The 21783-nt window shown below is 39.9% G+C and overlaps 2 protein-coding genes across 3 annotated transcripts; both read left to right on the top strand.

The window, feature by feature from the left end:
- The first annotated feature begins 1552 nt into the window (after positions 1-1552).
- On the top strand, positions 1553-3286 carry LOC133950253 (uncharacterized). The gene is made up of 2 exons (XM_062384510.1): positions 1553-1838; positions 2778-3286. Exons 1-2 carry the CDS (start codon positions 1553-1555, stop codon positions 3191-3193), a joined length of 702 nt encoding a protein of 233 aa, XP_062240494.1. The 3' UTR covers positions 3194-3286.
- Positions 3287-9532: 6246 nt separating this feature from the next.
- On the top strand, positions 9533-21007 carry tspan5a (tetraspanin 5a). Of its 2 annotated transcripts, XM_062383986.1 has the most exons (11): positions 9533-10020; positions 11175-11225; positions 12009-12155; positions 12270-12440; positions 13057-13182; positions 13774-13821; positions 14729-14845; positions 14966-15027; positions 15687-15790; positions 17544-17585; positions 17680-21007. In XM_062383986.1, the coding sequence occupies exons 1-9, from the start codon at positions 9940-9942 to the stop codon at positions 15757-15759; spliced, it is 876 nt and encodes a 291-aa protein (XP_062239970.1). In that variant the 5' UTR covers positions 9533-9939; the 3' UTR covers positions 15760-15790; positions 17544-17585; positions 17680-21007. The 2 variants fall into 2 exon arrangements, with proteins under 2 accessions (XP_062239970.1, XP_062239971.1); XM_062383987.1 differs by lacking the exon at positions 15687-15790 and having other exon boundaries at positions 9539-10020.
- The last annotated feature ends 776 nt before the right edge of the window (positions 21008-21783 follow it).

Raw genomic sequence — 21783 nt, 5'->3', positions numbered from 1 at the left:
CCCCGAAGGATCAAAGTGAGAATTTTTTAAAGATTGCGTTTGCATTCTCTTGCCACACATTTGCGATACCTCACAATGCATATTGCGTTCCCTTGCAATACTATTGCATTATCTTGCAATACATGTGCATAAACTCACAGTACATTTTCTGTTACCTTGCAATATTTTTGCGTTACCTTGCAATATACTTCTCTTCTTCTATTCCATCAGAGCCCTATGTTGTGTAGTGCAACTCAGGCTGTATTGTTCTGTCTGGACTTGTCCGAGCCCAAGAGAAAACAAACAAAGCTTTAGCCGAACCCGACAGCTATTCTGTATTTTGTGTCCGTGTCGTGATTTGAATGTTGCTTGCTTTGGCCACTAGAGGACTCCACAGCTAGTCTGTGTTTTGTATGACCAAACGTTTTTAAATAACAGTTGTGTTCCACAGCATGAGTCTCCATGAACCCTACCCCATGTAGTTAAAGTAGGTTGCAGTGAGTTTGGGATATTCATGGTTATTGTGTGTTCTACCCAAGGATATTTGCAGATTGAAAAATAAGCCCGGCCAACATTACCAACCCGACCCGTACTTGAATATCATTTCAAGTCTTTGTCAAAACCTTGGCCTGCCTTTGGAGTCCCTATTCAAAATTGTAATATTCTCACAAGATATTGAGAAAGAGTGTAAAACTTATTGTGAGTGGCAGCAAAAGTAATCCTCAAAAGAATTCTCAAGATGAAACACATTTGAATGTATACCATTTAAATTTGAAGATTTTTATGAGCAAATATCTCTAGATGTGATTTGAGTGGAAATGACCTTCCAGCAAAGGTTTATGTTAGGCCTGAGAAAATAATACATTCTGAGATTGCCAGAATAAAGTTGTAATATCACAAGAATAAAATTGCAGTATAGAAGAAACATGTAATATCACTTGATATAAGTTAGAATTTTAAAAGAATAAAGTCGCACTTTTACGAGAAAGTTGCCGTAGTTCAATTCCTTCTGGATCCAAAATCTTCAATCCAATGTCATTGTGAAAAGAAAAAAATCATAGATGTTTATGGGACTGATATTTATGTGTCTAATTTGGTGCAGATCCAAATACATAATCCAGATCTAGTGAATTTGAATATATTTTCATGAGGAGACTGTTGGGCCTTGGTGGAGGTATGAGCACTACTGAGTGAGTCTAGTTCTCTTATAATAGTAACTTTTCCTTTTGATAACTTTCCCACCATTGCCACTAATTATTAGTACCTAGGACATGTATTGTTTCATGTCTCGCATCAAATGTTTTACTCCAGTCAGATTGTCTGTTCAGAGCTGAACAGGACTGCGTCTCATTAGAGTCCATGGCCGAGTGTTTGTGAAAAAGAAGCAACATTCCTGGGCTTCAGAACGGGACTGCTTCACTAAGTCCTGACAGCCCCTGTGGTTCCTGCATACCTATTAGCGCACAGACTGTTACACTACAAGCTGGAAGCCTCCGCAGCACTCTGACAGGAGGAGAGGCACGGATCCAGGATCACATCAGACTGGTTAGAAATACCTCAAAATTCATCCAGAATGCTTCGAGAGGTCAGTCTGGGATTTTGTCATGTGACACTGGTCTTGGTCCTGCTGGGCCCGGCCACAGGCTTGTCGCTGACGGGTCTCCGCAGAGATGCAGAGGATAACCAAGAGCTCAACAAAGCCATTTTGGAAATGCTACATATCAATAAAGTGTCTGCGAGCCTCCAGGCCAAACCGCATCCCTACATGAGGAGGGTCTATCAGCATCTGGACTCGCTGGAGGCCCAAGACTTCGGAAGATCAGACGGAATGCTGGTACAGAGCTTTCGGAATGTTCCTGGTAAGGACTTCAAATTCAATACATTTTAGTAAATTTACTCAAATTAAACTAACTAACCAAATCAATTTGACATAACGCCCTCATCTGGATTTGATGCCGGACATGGAAACAAACAGTGTGCCGATTCTAGACACTCTGGTTATATACACACCAGTTTAATACACGTTTTGGCGTAAAGTATAACTGAATGTTACTTTATTATGTTTCTTCCCATTTAGTGTAAAAACCTCTAACAAACTATATTCACCTGTTAAAGTTGATATTGCTAACATGAGACATGGCCTGCAGACATAGCAGCATGAGCTTTCATTTGGAGTGGTGTATGTGTTTAACATTAACTCTCCCACTGGCTTGTTTAGTCTAGTTTAGTTAGCTGATTATAGGTTATAAGTTGTGATGTAAAAATTAGAAGGTTAAACTAAACAGAGCAGAAGCCAGAGAACATACTCTAACAAACTATTTTCAAGGCTAAGCAATACTCCTAATGACAAGTAAACTGATATAAATTTCTAAAACATGTGGAATTTATCAGACATTTTGTATCAGCTTGAACTTAGAAATAATTTCATACACCAAGCTGTCAGGAAGCTAAATTCTCTCCCCTCAATCCCCCCAGCCATATTCTCCAATCTGACAGGAAGCTGAAATCCCCCCCCCCCCCCCCCCCCCCACCACCACACACCTAAAAACACTCGGGACTCTACGAAACGTCGTATTGACTCCTTGTATGTCTTGAACATGATAAGAAATTGACAATAAAGCTACTTTATCTTTTTATCTTTTATCTTTTATCTTTTATCTTTTATCTTTTATCTTTTATCTTTTATCTTTTATTTTGTATCTTTTATCTTTTATTTTTTATCTTTTATCTTTTATCTTTTATCTTTTATCTTTTATCTTATCCTTTACTCTTTTCTTGAAATCTCGTTTCTCACCCAGGTCCAGACGAGGCTCCTCCAGGCTGGATCTGGTTCAACATCAGCAGTGTGAGCCCTTCCATGCTCGGGGCAGAACTAGTTCTGTTCAGAAAAACCCTCCACCCCCGTCCTGTCACCGTGACTGTCACCCTGCATAGTGTCACTGCCTCACAGGGAGCCCTGCAGGAGAGTCCCGCTCTTGGGGTGAGGCTACTGACCCTGGATCAGCGACCCTCATCTGGATTTGATGTGTTTGACGTGTCAGCTGTCCTGACAGTGAAGCCAGTGGAGGCGGTGGGTTTTCAGCTGCGTTATACAGATGAGAGTGGGAGTCTGGTCCTTCATGAGGCTGTGACACAGAGTCTGTACTGTCTGAATAGAGGCTCCCTGAGTGAACCCTTACTGGTACTGTACCAAGCACACCCCTACCCTGATTAACTTAGTCACTGGGACCTACTTTAGAGTGATATCATAAAATAATATCATGTTTCAGTACAAAATAGCTCATAATATAATCATGATATGGTTGAAGTCCCGTAGAGTTTTGTTTTTTTAGACATGACAGAATTAAATCCAGAAAAAAATCATTCTTGGCGTTTCTTATGTTTGTATTGAGCATCTGATTCAGAATCTGTTCCTCACACTCTTGAGGGTCTTTGGACCAATATCAGCTGAATCCGGTTTTGTGAAGTTCGGTGAAGATTGGACAGCATAACAGTTTGGAACAACTACCTGTCTCAAGTGAAAACGTCGGACTTTCACGTCAAGCCATGAAACCTCATGAAAAGCAGAACATTTCATCTTGAAGGTATTTAGATCACACTGACCCGAAATGAAGGCTATCCAATTAATCCTCCGAATATTTAGACTTTAGACAAACTTTCACTCTTTGTTGAGTGAAACTAACTAAAATATAGCTGTTCATAGATCTGGAAGGGTTAAACCTCCCTGGCTCTAGAAATTAGATTAGTAAAGGTCACTTTGGTTGTTGTATCACATGTCAAATTTTGAAACACTATTAAGATTAAGATGCATTTATTTGTCCCAAACACATGCACAGACATGCAAAGGCACACTCATGTAGGTAGGGACATTTAATCTCTACTTTTGACCCATCTGGTGCAGGACACACAGAGCAGTGAGCGACCATGTACGGCGCTCGGGGAGCAAATGTTGGGGGAGTAAGGTGCCTTGCTCAGGGGCACTAGACAGGGTAGGGAGACTCTTGGATTTTTGGACAGATCAATCCAGGTTTGTCTTTTGTTGTCTCTCCGTGGAGTAGAACCAGAGACAAACCAGAGACCTTCTCTGCCCATAGTCCAAGTTTCTGCCACTAGACCACCGCCTCTCTTTTTTTATTTATTTTTTTATTTTTTTTAATTAAGATTAAGATGCATTTATTAGTCCCAAACACATGCACAGAGTCCCAAACACATGCATGTATCATGAATAACCTGATCTTTAATATTGGTGTACTTTCTACAACACAGGTTGTGCTTGATCCAACATTGGGACACAGTAAATCAACTTAGCTGCCAAAGCAGTGCTCGTACAAATAATTACAGTGGAGAGGTTTAAAACAACATCGCTACACACATCCTCAATCCTGCTAAGTAAAACAAATAAGCTTAAGGTTGCAAGCAATGAAGACGGACTATGTGTCTCAAGCTGCTCCACCTTCTATCTCCTCTTTCCCTTAGTCACTGTTGTTTCTGGTTTGCAAAAGCCCATAATAGGAAGGAGAGGTTGAGCTTTGATTACCAGAGTACTGTTAGCATGGTTTGTAATGAGATTCCTGCATACTGAATCACAAAGTGTCAACATTGTGTGCTGCAGCCATTCACTATCAAGCGTAGAATCAACTATTTCCATATATATTATTTATTCAAAGTCAGAATAATTGTATATGAACATGGGCATATGCAGGGCCGGCCCTAGCACATTTGGCGCTCTAGGCAAGCTTCACTCCTGTCGCGCCCCCCCCCCCCCAAAGAAAACTTATTATAAAATTATTTCTTTCTTCATCGAAGTTGCTTGGACACACACTAACGATAAGCCTCATTGTGCTAGTGTAGCGGTTGTGTACTCTCTCGTTGCGTTGTGTGATTGAGACCACGATGGAACCATTGGCAGCCAGCCGTTTATTCTGGTGGAATATTTAACATGGGAAATGCTCTTTGAGAACCCTCACAATGGCAGCCTCTCCCAGCCGGGATATACACAGACTGAGCATTTACATGAAAATAAATATCACATTAAACAAATAACTCACAAAATATTTGAATGGGCGTTTGGTGACATACCTGGTGGAATATTTGACATGGGAAATGCTCTTTGAGAACCCTCACAATGGCAGCCTAACATGGGAGAAAGACAAGCTGAAGTACACTTTCATGGCGAAGTCGACGCTAGCTAAGTAGCTACGACCAAAGCTAATGGTAGCCAAGCTAGCGATCCTAAGACTAAAGTCCATTTAAAAGTAATTACAGATTCCAAGCAACACAATATATATGTACAAACAACCAAGTATTAATACAGTATTATGTACATTTAGACTCCCGTAATACATCGCCAAAGTGTGGATTCATGTTTAACTGCTCTGACTACCTACCTCTCCCAGCCGGGATATACACAGACTGAGGAGAGGAGGCAGCAATGTAAAATACAACCCCCGCATTCCGCTAGAGGGAGCTCTAGCACTCCAACCAAGGCTCCCACTACCACAGCCAGCGCAAGGATCTCGCTGGCAATGGCAAGTGGGAAGCATTAACCCTGCTACATTAGCATGTTCTGACAACACCAAGGACGTTCGTACCTCAATTTTTGCCTCATTTTACCCTAATGTTAGATTCATTTTTTTAATGTCAAAGTATTGGTTGGAGATATATGTTATGGGTCCCAAAATTGATACCACAGCAACAAAGTATATCTGTAGAATAAAGCATGAATGCAGCAGCATTAACGACACGGAGCATTCAGTTCCACATCCAGACTGCATCTTATTCAAATTAAACACAATTTCAAGTACAAGCATTTGTACGCATTTTTAAGTGTATAAAACATACATTCAATTATTATGGTGTCTCTTTCCTCCAAACATCTTAATAAACATCATCACTCATAAAGTAATATAAACATTTACAATATAGACCTATTGAACATTAGCTTATAACTGGTCTTTATAAGGCACAATAACAATACATGAATTACAGAGTCTGTGTGTGTCGGAGCTGAACTACACACTGTAAAGTAAACAGTATACTATCGCGACCCGCCTGCAAGACGACGTGCAAGTAAAATAAACACCTATACAGGCGAATGTAGCCCCGCCCACCTAGTGCGCGAGTCTCTCCTCACTGCCCAGCAGAGTTTCTATGTTTTACCAGTCAACACGTCTCAATGACACCCGTGGTGATCGGCTTTAGGAGCTAAAGTAGGTGACTCTCACCCACTACTACCCTGTAGAATACAGGATGGAAGCAGCAGCAGGAACGACACGGAGCATTCAGTTCCTCATCCAGACTGCATCTGACAGTACTGGGTGCAACTGCTCCCGTGCCAAACGTTCCACCTGAGTGCTGCTGTCATTTACTGATTTCTCTAATGAAACTACTTAAATGACTGTCTGAGTAATTAAATACAATATTTTTGGCCATACCACATAGAGAAGTGGGCGCAAAAAACTCTGCCTGGCAAAAAAAAAAAATATTTTATTTTATTTAATTTTTTGCTCGGCGCAGTTTTTGGCGCCCCCCTCTGAGTGGCGCCCTAGGCAACCGCCTTTGTCGCCTGTAGGAAAGACCGGCCCTGGGCATATGCAGTGAGAATCCAATAAAGGGACAAAAACAAAGCACTCAGTCTCAAAGTACTCAAATTGTCCGTCATAATCACATTTAAAAGGTCACAATTTGCAAAGCAACCCATGTAAAACATTAAGTGCAATTTTTGTTACTAACTTATCTCCTGTTTGTATAGCAGAACACTTACACATAAAATACACTAATATCAGGTTGACAAAACTCACATTTGTAGCGTAACCGAATACGTATTTGAGGGGTTTACGGCCCCTGACACGTTCACTCTCACGAGACATTGATAAAGGGATAGTTTACCAAAATTGATAATGCACTCATATCTCTCACCACTATGCCAATGGAGGGGTGGGTGAAGTGTTTGAGACCACAAAACACTGTTGGAGTCTCGGCGTAACAGCGTTGGAGTAACTGGGGGACCTATTCTTCAATTGTAAAGAAATAACAGAAAAATACATACAATACCTTCATACTGCTCCTCTGGAGTCATCCAAGTGTCCATAAGCCCAGACATTCAGATTTGATGGCGATTAGTAGATAAGGAGTGCATTTTCATTTTTGGCCCTTTAATTTACTCCAGTCTTAGACCTCAAGCTGTTTATCTCAGTTTATCTTCCGCCTTTTAACTCACCTAATGAGAGGGTTGATGTTGCCGCACTTGGTTTAAAAAGCCACAAGGGCTGAAAATCCAGTTTCACACAGGTAAGATATGGCAAAAGGCAAAAGAAGCTTCAGTGCCTTGGTAGACACATCAGTATATTCCAAGTGCGCATGCATCCAAAAATGTGTCAGGTGCTTCTGTGATAAGAGTAGTTTATAAAGAAGCAGCTGCGTGAAATATGTTTGTTCAGTTATGATTGCTGGTGAATCCAACACAAGTCTCGTCTTAAACAAGCTTTGGTTGTTTTTGTTCCCCGTGAAGTTTTTTTTTTCTAGCTATCTTTATTGAATACAAATCTTACAAGCAACCTCTTTTCCAAAATAAACAGGCTTCATTTCAGGACTGAGCAACTACAGCAAAATCAACAGAGTTACTGCGAAGTAAACGAATCAATTACTAATCCAAGGAAAAAGCTAAAGTGATTTCGATATCTGTTTAGGGTCCAGTCAAAAGATACATTCAACTTATATCCATTTAAAAGTGCGGCCATTTTCGATTAAGTGGCCCTTTTGGCCGTTTTACACATTGTGTATTTTAACGAACTGCTCCTAGAGCTGTCATCAGATCAGCTTTAAATTCAGTGAGGGTCATGTCAACTCCATGGTTTCATGGATATATAGATATAACATTTTTTATTGTACGTCAAATTTTCTGTGGTACGTCAAAGTGTGACATCGTAGTTTCATTGTAAAAAGAGGGATTTATTATAACTCCTCTGAGATTATCCAATCAGCCTCAAACCTCTTTCAAAAGGTCACAGTACCGCACTGATCAGATCCACGATACTGTCTCATCGTTACAACACCACCTGCTGGTGACAGGAAGTGACATGTTTTATCCTTTGACGCATGTACTGCTCCTGGTTGCTTCACAATATATAGCTCAAATGAGCTCAGAGAAGCTATAAAAACATGATCAGAACTGTGACATTCTAAACAACTGATGTCAGTTGGCTTTAATGTTGCAGTGTCAGTGGTCATAAAGATCTATGATCTGAAGTGAGACAAGAGTGTTTTGACCTGAACATATCTATAAGTCTGTATGTAGTGATAGTCTAGTGTCTCTAGCTCTGCATTGTTTATACAATAGCACCACCTATTGTCAAAGGAGGTAAGCATAGTTTTTCAACTTAAATTCGATTTACATTCAATTTTCATCTTGTGGTCTACACTTGATGGCGTGGACCGTAATGTGTGATTAGTGAGCTTGGTCCATTGCCGCGTGATGGACACAGGAAGTAACATGTTTATCCTTCCACCGATGCACAAAACGCATGCAACACGGAGCCGTTTCGCCCGGTCCCTATTCGCAGCCCTAGTTCTTATACTGACCCTTGAGGACTTCAAATTCACATTAATCACTATCTATGATTACAACAAACACCACTAGAGCAAATTATATTACGTTTGGATCTTTTTAAATATCTTATATCAAATATCAATTGGAGGTGATCTCAACTTAATTCATGATGAATTTTATGATAGAAATCCTTCGAGACACTTTGCAAGTCTACCAAATTCCATATTTACAAAATTTGCCATGAACAAAGTTTAGATGAAGCATGAAAATATTTAAATCCATATATAAATAAATATTCATGGTTCAGCTCAAATCACAGTTTAAAGTCTAGAACTGACTACTGTTTAATTACATTACATTACATACAATTGAATTTAGCTGAAGCTTTTATCCAAAGCGACTTACAAAAAGTGCATTCAACCAATCGGGTACAAACCCAGAACAAAAAATAATCATTAAAGTACAATTTGCTTCAGAAAAGCCAAACTACAAAGTGCTACATGTAAGTGTAATATAAGTGCAACAGTTTTTTTCAATCCAAGGTGTAGTCTGAAGAGATGTGTCTTTGGTCTGCGGCAGGAGGTGTGTAGACTTTCTGTTGTCCTGATGTCAATGGGGAGCTGTACCACCATTTAGGAGGAGGATTTTGTTGAGTTGCTAGCTTGCAGTTTCTTCAAGTATGAAATCAGCTGTGGTATTTCTGCTACTCGACTAACTGATCACAGTGTTATCTGTGTGATAAGAGAAAACACAAAAAGAAGAATTAATTTACATTAATTAGCTACTGTTAAAATCTACGATCAATGACAATTCTGAAGAACTTACACCTATCAAGAAATGGGAGTTTTGGAGGTATAAAATACTACAATTTACTATATCTTTCAATAAATGAAAATGGACTTTATCAAACAATTAAATGTACTCTTCAATAAGCCTAATCCTAAAACGATTGATAGAAATAATCAAACCTTCAACCTAAATTAGATTAAACATTTATTCAAAAAGCTCAAGGGTCACAAAAAAAAGACAGGAAGTGCCCCGTTCTTGCTCTCATCGGATTGGTCGCACTCTCAGTCCTTCAAATCCCTTCCTAGCCAATCGTTGACGCGCAGTCGCACTAGCGGTGCCGCCTCCGCAGATAGCGAAGCGTATCATTCCTCTCCGTTGGTGTTTTCCGTTAACGTCCATTTTACCTTTTACAGCTTGTTGTTACCGCCGCGTGTGTCAGCGCGTCTGGAGCTCCGTTCGACATGGAGCCGACGTGGTGTTGAAGCAGCCTTGGGAGCTGTCTGAGGCGGACAAAGTGACATGTATCCCTGGGGCGCTGAACCTGTTCCATCCCGCACACAAAGCCTGTGAAGCAGGCCGTGTTTTTTCTCTCTGTCACGCAGAAACACGGATGATGCGCAGACATGTCGGGGAATCAGTTCAAAGGACAAGAAGTCAGCTGCTGCATCAAATACTTCATCTTTGGATTCAACATCCTGTTCTGGGTAAGAGCTTTGTTTTACTGCACGTCCACCGCACCTCGGTATTGTCATGTCCGCTGGCCAATAGGGAGGAAGGCCCGCTCCTCATCACCTCGGCTCTCGCAGTACTGACGGACCAGTGTCGGGTTTCCTGTCCCGTCCTGTTCACACAGAACTGTTCACAACAGCGGCTGCAGCTCAGCTGACAACAAGCAGCTAATCGGCTTTCTGCACTGAACTATAATGACAGCTCAGCGCTACAGCTCATCTACAGACGCACTACTGACCTTTTATATTCGTCTGTGGTACTGACACACATCATACACACTACTGACACACTACAGACACACTACTAACCTTTTATAGACGCCTGTGGTAAAGACACACATCATACACACTACACACACTCTACACACATCATCCGCAAACATAGACACACTAGCCACTCATTACAGACACTGATCATCCACTCACACATACACACTACACACTCACTACAGACACACATCATCCACACACACATACAAATTACAGACGCAGTACACACTCACTACAGACACGCTACACTTTCACTACAGACACACATCATCAACACACACAGACATACTACAAACTCAATACATACACAGTACACACTCACTAAATCCACACTACATCCATACGACAGACACACTATAGACAGTAGACACACTACAAATTCGCTACAGACACACCTCATCAACACTACAGACACATCACACACTAAACATTCGCTACAGACACACCTTATTCGCACTACAGACACACCTCAACCACACAGTACATCCAAACCAAGGACACATTCACTACACTCTCACTACAGACACACTAAATCCATGCTACACATTCACTGCAAACACACTACAGACAGACTACACACTCATTACAGACTGTGTGTGTGTGTACGTATATATTTATAGCAGCACTAGTTTTAGTGGTGAGCACGAACTTCCCTCACCCAATTATAGCAACTTACACACTCAATACGACCTGAGTATTGACTTATAAATGAATATCACGATGAAATAAATACAAATGTACAGACTCACAGTGGCCTCAGAATAACAGTGTATAATACAAATGCAACAGGCTGCCATTGTGTCAATTTGCATTAACACATTCACGGGCAATAGACATGACTGTATTTTTTTTTATTTCAGCTGTTGGGCATGGCCTTAGTTGGAATTGGACTGTGGGCATGGAGTGAGAAGGTGAGTAGCGCTATTATTGCAAAATATAAAAATAGTGTTGTGTCATATTTATATTTTATTAATAAAATGTGATGTTCTTCTTGTGAATTTTCATTTGTAGGATTTGTACTTAATGCCAGTGTAATTAATATTGTCCCGATTTAAACAAACACTCATTTAATGCTCAGTTTTTTTTAAATTATGCGCCAGTACTTATGCCTATTAAAGCTGCACTCATCAAGGTTCTACATTAATAATGGATCTAGTAATTTTGTATGATTTTAAAGGTGGTACTTTTAGTGATGAACCCTCAAGGAATCATCTCCCTCTCTCCAGTTCTGCCCTGGACCTACAGAGTATTTTAATTTCTTTTGACTGTTGTAAATGGACTAAATTCATATATCACTTTTCTAATCTTAACGACCACCCAAAGCACTTAATTACCAGTAAAAAAATCCCATTCGCATAATATCCAAACATATCGTTAAAATAACCACATTAAGTTTGAAACTAGGTTCAACATTCGTAACCTGTGTGTGTTACCAAATCATTGTTAATTCAATGCATGCAGAGTGATAGACAGATGAACCCTTTTACCTCAAACATCTCACTGAAGCAGTTTATTTCACAGACTTCTCAAGTTTTCTAAATTCATGTTCGCAGCAGCATTGTTTCTCCTGTGAGTTCATCCAAGTTCCATCCTGTTTAATGTCACTGCGACCCTGTTGGCAAACATGATCTCTCCTGAAAAAGACGCAGCTGCCTGACTCACACACTGTGTTGTGCTCTGTCTCCTCGCTCCAGGGGGTCCTGTCCAACATCTCATCCATCACAGACCTCGGGGGTCTGGACCCCGTCTGGCTCTTTATGGTGGTTGGGGGCGTCATGTTCATTCTGGGGTTTGCCGGATGCATCGGAGCGCTGCGGGAAAACACCTTCCTGCTTAAGTTTGTATGTTCCATGATATAAATAATGTTACAATCTGCATGCACAGATTAATTATCGCAGAATGCAACTCCGCAAATGTGAATTTGTCATCTTGTCTTTTCCCCCCTGCTCTTCTAGTTCTCTGTGTTTCTTGGAATCATCTTTTTCTTGGAGCTCACGACAGGAGTCCTGGCGTTTGTCTTTAAGGACTGGATTAAAGACCAGCTCAACTTGTTCATCAACAATAACATCCGGGCTTACCGGGACGACATCGATCTACAGAACCTCATCGACTTCACCCAGGAATACGTAAGACTCGTTGAAATGTTTATCAGCTAAGTTCATTCTTTGTGCTAGTTTTTTTCCCCACGCTTTCAACCACATGTCATGGCAGTAATTCAATGAAGAGTGGTTTAAAGCTCTAGACTTTTATTGTTGAGCTGCTAGTTGCTGTCAACTCTGCGGAAGTGGGATGCACATTCAGCACTGTTGCCGCTGTAAACACCAATCGATATGTGCATGTTTATAAATATAGAGTGCAAATATAGAGTCATATAGCACCCTGACATCTGTTTCATTGGATTTCTTTAAGCTTTTGTCTTTCCAGATGTTCATCTACTGTTAAACAGAATTAGATGCTGCAACATTTGATAATATGATAAATATCAATTGTTTTTTAATATGAAAACTTTCCTTTTGCATAATAAACGATGCACATAAGCATTTATGTTTATATGTTTAATTGAAATTATCTTTTTTTTATCTAAATTCTATACGTTTATATACTTGTGTTTGAAACAGTGATGTGAAGCCAGACAAAACAAACCTGCTGAATGGCCTTTCCTCATTTCGGTCAACAAATTTAACAGCGTTTTAATTCTAACCCCAGGAGTTTCATCGTACTTTCCTCCCTGTCTGATTTCAGTGGGACTGCTGTGGTGCATTCGGAGCAGATGACTGGAACCTGAACATCTATTTCAACTGCACTGATGGGAACCCCAGCAGGGAAAAGTGCGGAGTACCTTTCTCCTGCTGCCACAAGGACCCGGCGGTACGAGTTCCCCGGCACTGCCTGCATTTACACGCTTATAGAGTTCTATATAACACAGCATCGGTTCACAGAGTTGTAACACATTAGCTCTTTCACATTAGCATTCCTGCATTCCATTGCCTTCCTGTTAGCTCGCGAAATTGCTAGCCTGTTTGACTATAAAAGTATACATTAATGTTCGGCGTCCATGTTGCCGTAACCCGATCTGCAGTGTTCACACAACTTAATCCCACCCATCACACTGCGTACACAACTTACCATGCTGTGGTCATCTTTTTAAAGTCATCACATATTCATTGGTGACTTTAAAATATGTATCTCGCAAAAGAAGTTAAACATTAGGATGCTAACACCCTCAACTAAGATGATGAACACGTTGAACAGTATAATTTCTGGGCATGTTAGCATACTTTCTATATAGCATTTGGCTCTACCCACTGCTGTACAGCCTCACAGACCTGCTAGCATGGCTGCACACTTTTTGTCTTGTTCTTCCTCAGTTCTACACAAAAAGCTGCAAATTTTTAACCAATGCTTTGTTCAAAATGCTGAGTTTATTACGAAACTATAAAGCTGACCCTTTGTCTACAGGAGGATGTAATCAACACTCAGTGTGGATACGACATTCGCGCTAAACCAGTAAGTGACATGTACATGTAAAGTGTTTGGTTGTTTATTTTTTCTATGATTAGGGTGTAATTATTCATTTCTTTCTCTGTGTTTGATTTTAGAGATATAGTGATTTTCCTAACAGAGATTTTAAAGGGATGGTTCACCCGAAATGAAAATTCACTCGTTATTTACTCACTACTATGCAAAGAAGTAATCTATACGAATCCTGTGGTGTCATACAAGTGCCCTTAAGACCCAACACTCAAAATAGACTCAAAATAGCACAATTTACACAGTATTTTTAGCCTAAATGTTTGCTGTTATACTCCTAGCTATGGCCGCGATACCGCTCCATAGCTGCAGTTACTGTTTGGACATTTAGGCTAAAAACATGGTGTAAATGATGCCATTTTGAGTCAACTACCAGACCTTTCACATACCAAACACACCGCACCAATCATTTTGCATTCATTCAAACACTCACATTAACTTCAATATGAATTGAATAATTATAACTTATTATTATTAATTGAATACAGCATTAGCATTAGCAATTGGCCCTTTGCTTGGCACTTGATAGAACCTACAGCAAATTATGTGTGAAATATTCAACATTTTCCTTTAAATCCAATTGGTTTTCATGGAAAGTGTTTGACTTAAACAGCAATTGTAGTATATTCTTTCAACTCAAACACTAGTAACTCAACTAAGGATGTCTCTCTTTCGCTTCTTTTCTCATCATAATCAAATTTCGGATAGAAAGATACAAGTTAAAAAATAATCTACTTTGCCTCAGAGTGTTCAGAACAGAAAACTTTGGTTTTGGGAAAGTAGTTTTGTAACGCACAACATTGAGTTTTTATAAAAGGCTAAATTGAGAAGGCCGCACTGGGTCACAATGCAAAGATGTTGACAGGTGGTTCTGTTTGTATAGGACTTAGAGCAGAAGGACTACATCAATGTGAAAGGCTGTGTGCCGCAGTTTGAGAAGTGGCTGCAGGACAACCTCACCTTAGTGGCGGGGATCTTCATTGGAGTTGCACTACTGCAGGCAAGTCCCATTCACCTCCCATGGCACTCCAGAAAAATCGGGACACAAAAGCATCATTCCATAATTTCTTCATGAAAACGGGTAACGTTGCCATTTATGCTGTTTTTTTTTCATCCGCAGATTTTTGGGATTTGTTTGGCCCAGAACTTAGTGAGTGACATCGAGGCTGTGCGGGCGAGCTGGTGAGAAACGAGCAATACTTTGACCTCAGTTCTGTGTCTCATGTGTCCACATTTTCCCCTTGATTTGCACCCATTTGTTTTTTACTGTTTGCATTTCAAAACATCAACTCTTTGTCAGAGTATAAAGACTGAAAGTGATGCTCTGGCAGGAAAGAGAGATATATTTCAAATTACAAGCACACATTTTTTGCATTACAGATAAAAAAGTATGAGAGGAAACTATGGGGGCACAGTGTCTCAATCATACACATGAAAAAGTGCATAATGAATACCATTGGATTACTATTTCTTATCCCAAAGAGAAATTAATATAAATGAAGCATTTCTGCACCTATATATATTCTAAACATACACACACTATATATCTACACTCAAGAAGTTTCATATCTAGACTGCATAGATTGATGTCTTGTTCTCACATAATCCACAAACACAGACTCTTAAGTGCTCTGTTGTTATTGTGAATACTCACTCACACTAAATGTTTGTAAAATGACTTTGCAAATAGTGCGGAACAATGATAATACACAAAATTATGTCGGGAAAAATTGACATTGACACAAGAAGTAGCTGGAAAGAGAGGAGGATTACTGAGCTTTACCATCTCGATGCCAAAACTCACCTCATCACCTCATTCTTCCTCCTCCATGCTTCGCCAGGGTGCCCCCCCCTCACTCCATTCGCCGACTCCCACCACAATCCGGCAAGAAAGCATCGGCTTACTACTCATGAGACACACATGCTGCATGTGTGTTTGTAGCCGGTGGGTGTGATGGATTCATTTGGTGATGTGTTTTGTCTTGAGTGTCGCTGTGATTGGGTGGATCTGTGTTTGTGTTTGCTGTTGTTTTGTGTCCCATGGAGCTGTATTTAATAGAGCCTTAAAGCGTTGTATGGAGGCAAGAAGGGGGCCACAAGAGTAAAGCTTTTGTCGGTTTGTCAGTGTATCATTTTTAAAATTGGACATTCTACATTTAAAACTACATTTTTGAAATGAAAACTCTCACTTCCTGGAAAACACTACTTCTTTATTGATGACCTCACTGGGTTAGCTTAATAAAGCGGTGAAGTCATCATTCCAGCTTTAAAATGTACAGTTGAGAAAAGAAACTAGACAAAAAAAAACTTCATACAAACACACAACCTAAACTCTGCTTCCTTCACTGTCCATACAGCATTTCCTGTTATTTCAGTATTCAACTGTGTTGGCTCACTCATTAGCAGTTGGTTAGCATTTAGTCTAAAGTACTGCTTCTCTGGACAGTTGACGCATTCTGACACATCAAGATGCTGACGTGTGTTTTGTTCTTTAAGTTCATATCAGGTTTTTTGAGCATTAAGGCCTTTGCACACCAAGTTTTTACTTTTGGTCTCAAATTGTTGCCAAACCTAACATATTGTCAATCATGTTAACAAAGCATCAATAGCGTTATCGAATTTTGGTTGTCATCTATTAAAGAGTGTTTCTAGTTCTGATAACAGCTTATCAAACCAGATGACTAAACTTTGTGAAATTGACCTGTAAAGGTTCTGGAGGTGAACGTTTTTGACTTTCATGCAGGAAGAGGAAGAGAAAATGACCCTGTTGCTCAATGACTCAATTCTGTCTTATCAATGTTCAAACGGACATGGTTTGTAAGGTTTCTGAGCTACAGGTTTTTTTATCAGATGACAGATTAAAACCTTGCAAATGAAAAAGAAGGACTTGGAGTCCAAAGCCTTCAGAAGTAATACTGTATGGTGCTTTAAGGACGCCACTACTTCACAGAAAACTTAGGATCGACAGATTTTGACACTCCAGTCCAAAATAGAATTTTTCAGCTGGCTGAAATTTCCGACTCTGACCAGCATGGTCCTGACAAGTAGCAGAAGTTAAATTGACAGTGTGTACCTGAACAGAACATTATGCTTTGTTGCTCAGGCTGTTTGAGGTTTGTTTGCCTCCAGAATAAACTTGTCAGACCTTTTGGATCCGTTCAATTCGCTGAAATGTTTAATTTGTTGAATTTACATACAATTAAATCACCGTTAGTCTGGACCTTTGCGAAATTCCGATTGTGTTGATGGAGCGAGGCCACTGAAGCTCTATTAAAATGGCATTAGCTTAGCCTTTAGGCCAGACAACTAATTTTCAGTGTGACTGCATGAGTGTGGTTTCCCCACATCTTCCTACTTAGCTGCACAGTCAGGCTGCTTTGAATGAACAAGGCTCAGTCATGTGACAACAATCCTTTTCTTTCTCCGTTGCCTTTTCTTCCACTTCCCGCGTTTAACAGAAGACATTTGTGCTGATTGAGTCTTTTCTCTGCCACATCTTTTAATCCCAAACCGCTCTCGTCAGATCACACTGCTCATCCTTTGCAGAAAAACTCTTCTCTAAGCGTTCCCGGCATAACCCTTAAGTCACCGCTCCATGCTTTCCTTTTTCTGCCTGAAACTTCAAACTGAACTGTTGAACCTCAGGAGTGTTGGAGCCATGTTAATGACGTTCATCTCTTTTATCTCCTCTTTTCCAGTTTCTTTACCTAATGCTGAAACAGCATTTCAACCTCTAACAGGTAACCCTTGACTTTCAACGAATTTTATGTTGTGTTGAATAGAAATACATCAAAAGTTGTCATTCATTAAATGTTGTCTTTTGTCTTTTGCCAGACTTTGACACAACTCCTTGAACAGCGTGTCGGGGAGCGTTCAGAGGATGTCACTGATCACCTGCACCACTCTGCTCACTGAACCAGCACCTTTGTCAAGGCACTAATTTGTGAGAAAATGCTCTGTATATAACACTGTGTGTGACTACTGTAAACAGATAACCGTGTGGTTAAACATGCACTACATGCAGATCATCACAACGCTCCAGTTTTGATAGCTACTGTTAGTGTAGAGACTAGAGGTTTTGATACATCTTTTTGATATTAGATCGGTATTTTTCACTGTGGAAATATTGCTCCATTGCTAAACCCATCTGAATTAGTGTGTAAAAAGAAACTGAGGTGTACTTTTTTCTCAAAGTTCTGCGCTTGGCTTACGTAGCTTTCTACTACTTTTCCACGACATAATGCAGACGTGGGGGAATGTCTCTAAAGTTACAAAACATTGTCCCGATCTCGTTATTATTGCTCAAAATAATATTTTGAGAATATTTTGCGTGTCACAGCAGATTGTGGGGCTGCAGTTGAGAAGTAAAAAAGAAAAAAAACTGCACAACTTTTCTTCAACCTCGAAGGAAACCTCAAGAGTTCGAGGAATAAGAAGAATTTACACTATAGGCTGTATATATATACATATGGAAGATAAACAATGACAAGTCTACGTGTCAGAGCAGAACCAGAGAGAACATTTCAATTACTCACAGGAAGTAACCGCTCATTATAAAAACGTAACAAATGTTGAAATAATATAATGAACCTAATTTGTGCAGCATGTTTCAAAAGAGACTCAATACAGGGGCTGGCTCCTTCAGAGGACGCGGTCTACGCAACCCACAAAGGCCGAACCAAAACCAGGCAATCTGGTCCACAGAGGATTTCCGGAAATTGGCGTCAATGAAAAGTGGGGGACGGCATTATCTCCTTTCCGTGGTTTGAGTATGGCCAGCGTTTCCTAAAGGAGATATGTTAGGAAGCATTGGAGTTCTTTCCCTCAGCATTCACAGAATTAGAGCAGCTCTTTTTTTTGTAACACCTTCAAAAAAAAATACCAATCAGCTGCAGCCCAGAGACTCTTTGAGCTGCCACGGTCTCTTCTCATCTATTCACTGACATGGATTTTTTATTTTGTGTTCGGCCGACTGTTCATCAGCACTAAGGAAATTTGTGCGTTCAGTCCTGATGGTATCTTAGAGCTTAACATTCTCCCTCCACATTCTAACTGGTCCAACATTAAACAGGTCACCATGAAGTACTTTCAAGCATTCAGCATAATGAGTTCATACTCGACCAGTGGACTGACAGGAAGCGCAGTTAATTACATGAGGGGGTTTTCCTTTTACTAAAGGAACATTTTAATGACCAGCATGTAGCACCAACGTGGTGGTCGTTGCTCTGGTTTTACTTTAAATCACACTAAGTATTGATAACTGTCAAATAAACATCTGATCGGTTTATTCTTTGCCTCAGGTGCATTCTCTTCTTACACCATTTTATAAACGCTTCTTTTTGCTTGGACAAAATAGGTTCTTAAGTTTAAAAAAGAGATTTCGATCTGGACAGCTGCAAACCACATGTACGTCGATAGATTGTGTAATAATTCCCAACCTTTAAATAAGCACCACCAGCCTTTAAACTAACTGTACATTCCAGAGTTCATCTGAAGCTCATGTGAGGAGGCTTGGACATTCTGTCCACAACCAGTTGAATCGGGTTGTGGTGCTTACATGTAGGTTAGGTAGGTCAGACGGGTTGTAAGCCTGCTGCCGTGACTCAGGAGGAAGAACAAAAACACACCACAGCACAGATAGAGGCCGACTCAGACTGTCATGAAGTCCTACCCACGGCTGAGCTCGCTCTCACATTGAACAATGAGGATGCTGTCCCTCCATTTTTTCCCACATTGCCATAATTATTTCAAGGCCGGTGTGGAGAGTAGTGATGATGTCAGCAGCAAGTCTCTTAAGGTGCTGCACAATGTTGTAATATACTACCATTAAATGGAATTGTTTGAATGGCGTATGGCACCAGAATTCCAATACTGTATTCGTGCTTGTGTTGAAAAGTCCTAATAAAATAGAACAACACAACAGTCCTGAAGGTTTGACAAACAACACTTCCCATCTTAAAATAAAATGTAGGTCCACATAAACAAGTTACTACAAATGTAATGTCATTGCATTATATGGTTATTACTTTTTTAATGAGGTTTCACGTAAGTCGGGTGATAGCCGTCATGAATTATTTTCGTTTTTTTGATGTGAAGGACTTTTTAATATGGTGAGATGGGCTTTTTGAAACAATACTTTCCTCTTACGTCACTGCACTTACCTGAAGAGAACAAGTCTGGCACGCGTGTCCTATGATTGTCTTTCACTGTGTGTGCTACTGATTCAGAGCTGAGACGAAAAACTTTAAATCCAGCCCAGAGTTAAAAAAAAAGGAGTTGAGATGTTATTTTAAATCAGTGTTTCTTCTCATGGTTTGAAGATTACTTCCACGAAGCATTCATCACTGGTTTCTAGTCACTGAGTTATTAAGACTACTTCATCGGTAAATTATCTACAGTCTAAAAATGTCAGTGTTAAGCTACTCAAAAGGGATCAACACTGTTTTTGATACTTAATATTTATTGTATGTTTGTTTTGGTTTTCTAATTTCCCCTTGTATTGTCCAGATTATCTTTTTGTTCTCCTGAAGCTTATTTTTCACTCTACAGACTTGAGCGTTATGTCATATTTTACAAGGGGGGTTGTACAAAATACTGGAGGAGTTGTGCAGGCCTCATCTCTCACTCATCACTACCTGTTTCACTTTCAACGATTGTCTGTATGATCACATTACACTGATGAGTCTAAACGTTATTACCACTGTTGCCTTTTATGCATTGGATCCTCCAAATCAGTGTCACTACCCAGATCCCACTTGCAGGGACGGACCCCAGACGACCCCTGAAGGTGCCCTGTAGTTGTTCCATCCTGCTACCATCCCAACCATGTGGTCAGACCAGGGTTTATCCCTTCTAAGTGGGAGTTTGGTAGCCCCCCGTCACAAGCCCTGGTGGTTTGGAAAAGCTTTGACCGAGTGGTATTGAGTTGGACCCTTCACCACGGTCCAAACGCAATTCTAACAGATCCTAACCCCAACATTTGACAGCTCTTTGCACCACTGGTATCCACCTCATGTGGTCATAACGTTTGAGCTCATCAGTTTACATCCCACAAACATTGTAATGTAACTACCTCCTCTCATTTGCTTGTTTCATGTCCTGCTCAAATTGGACTGATTTTAATATCAAGTAAGGTTACTTAATAAAAGTGACAAAAAAATGACTTTCTGTTCTCTTTAGTGGTTTCTTTTATTTTTTAACTCCAGATTTTTGGCACTAAACCTCCACAAATGTGTTTCTGCACCTCCCACACATCATCTGTCTCCTGGACGTCTGTGGTGTCTATCACTGCTCATGTAAATTACATTCAGGGTTGGGTAATATTCAGATTATAAAACAAGTAACCATATACTATCTGCTTTGATTGCATTTTAAATATTGTTAGATTCTTGAATTGGGAACACATACATTTTGATTATATATTTATAGAATTTGAAAATTATTAATCTTTTTTTTAGTGTTAACCACTGATATTAACCAACAAAAAGTGTGTCCGAAATAATGTCTACATTCAGTGCAGTTTGTGCAGGTCAAAAATAAAATCAGTATTAACCACTTTCACCACAGTGCACATCAGCTCCCCTTCCTCTGCCACAGCCCTGTGGCTGATAATGGTAGCTATAGCTTAGCTCAGTAGCCAACATCTAAATACTTAATGTGAAGAGTTCTATTTGAATTTGAAATGTTGCGACATGTTTCATCAGGTTAAGAATATAAGTTGTGTTTTTATGGGGTGCAATATTTCAAATGTCTGATTTTAAAGTAATCCAATAGTAGTCAGATTACATTTTGTTACTAATTGTTACATTTTGTTACTAATTACGACAAAAAATACTTCACTGCAGTTGTATGACGCCGATAAGCAGTGTATTTTTCATCTACATTAAATCGTCACTGCGATCTTAACCTTTCATCATTTATTAAAGGTGACAACTGGTG

The sequence above is a fragment of the Platichthys flesus genome, chromosome 24 (genome assembly GCF_949316205.1).
Source record: "Platichthys flesus chromosome 24, fPlaFle2.1, whole genome shotgun sequence".
In the NCBI taxonomy this organism is placed as follows: domain Eukaryota; kingdom Metazoa; phylum Chordata; class Actinopteri; order Pleuronectiformes; family Pleuronectidae; genus Platichthys; species Platichthys flesus.
The sequence above is the reverse complement of the archived record's forward strand: the minus strand, read 5'-3'. Positions and strand labels throughout refer to the sequence as shown.

What these genes read in the sequence shown, in the direction of transcription:
- tspan5a (XM_062383986.1), top strand. Translation starts at nt 9,940, where the DNA reads ATGTCGGGGAATCAGTTCAAAGGACAAGAAGTCAGCTGCTGCATCAAA. An exon ending in TCGACTTCACCCAGGAATAC is followed by an intron (nt 12,441 to 13,056) that starts GTAAGACTCGTT and finishes GTCTGATTTCAG; the next exon opens with TGGGACTGCTGTGGTGCATT. An exon ending in TTGGAGTTGCACTACTGCAG is followed by an intron (nt 14,846 to 14,965) that starts GCAAGTCCCATT and finishes TTTCATCCGCAG; the next exon opens with ATTTTTGGGATTTGTTTGGC.
- LOC133950253 (XM_062384510.1), top strand. Translation starts at nt 1,553, where the DNA reads ATGCTTCGAGAGGTCAGTCTGGGATTTTGTCATGTGACACTGGTCTTG. An exon ending in GAGCTTTCGGAATGTTCCTG is followed by an intron (nt 1,839 to 2,777) that starts GTAAGGACTTCA and finishes TTTCTCACCCAG; the next exon opens with GTCCAGACGAGGCTCCTCCA.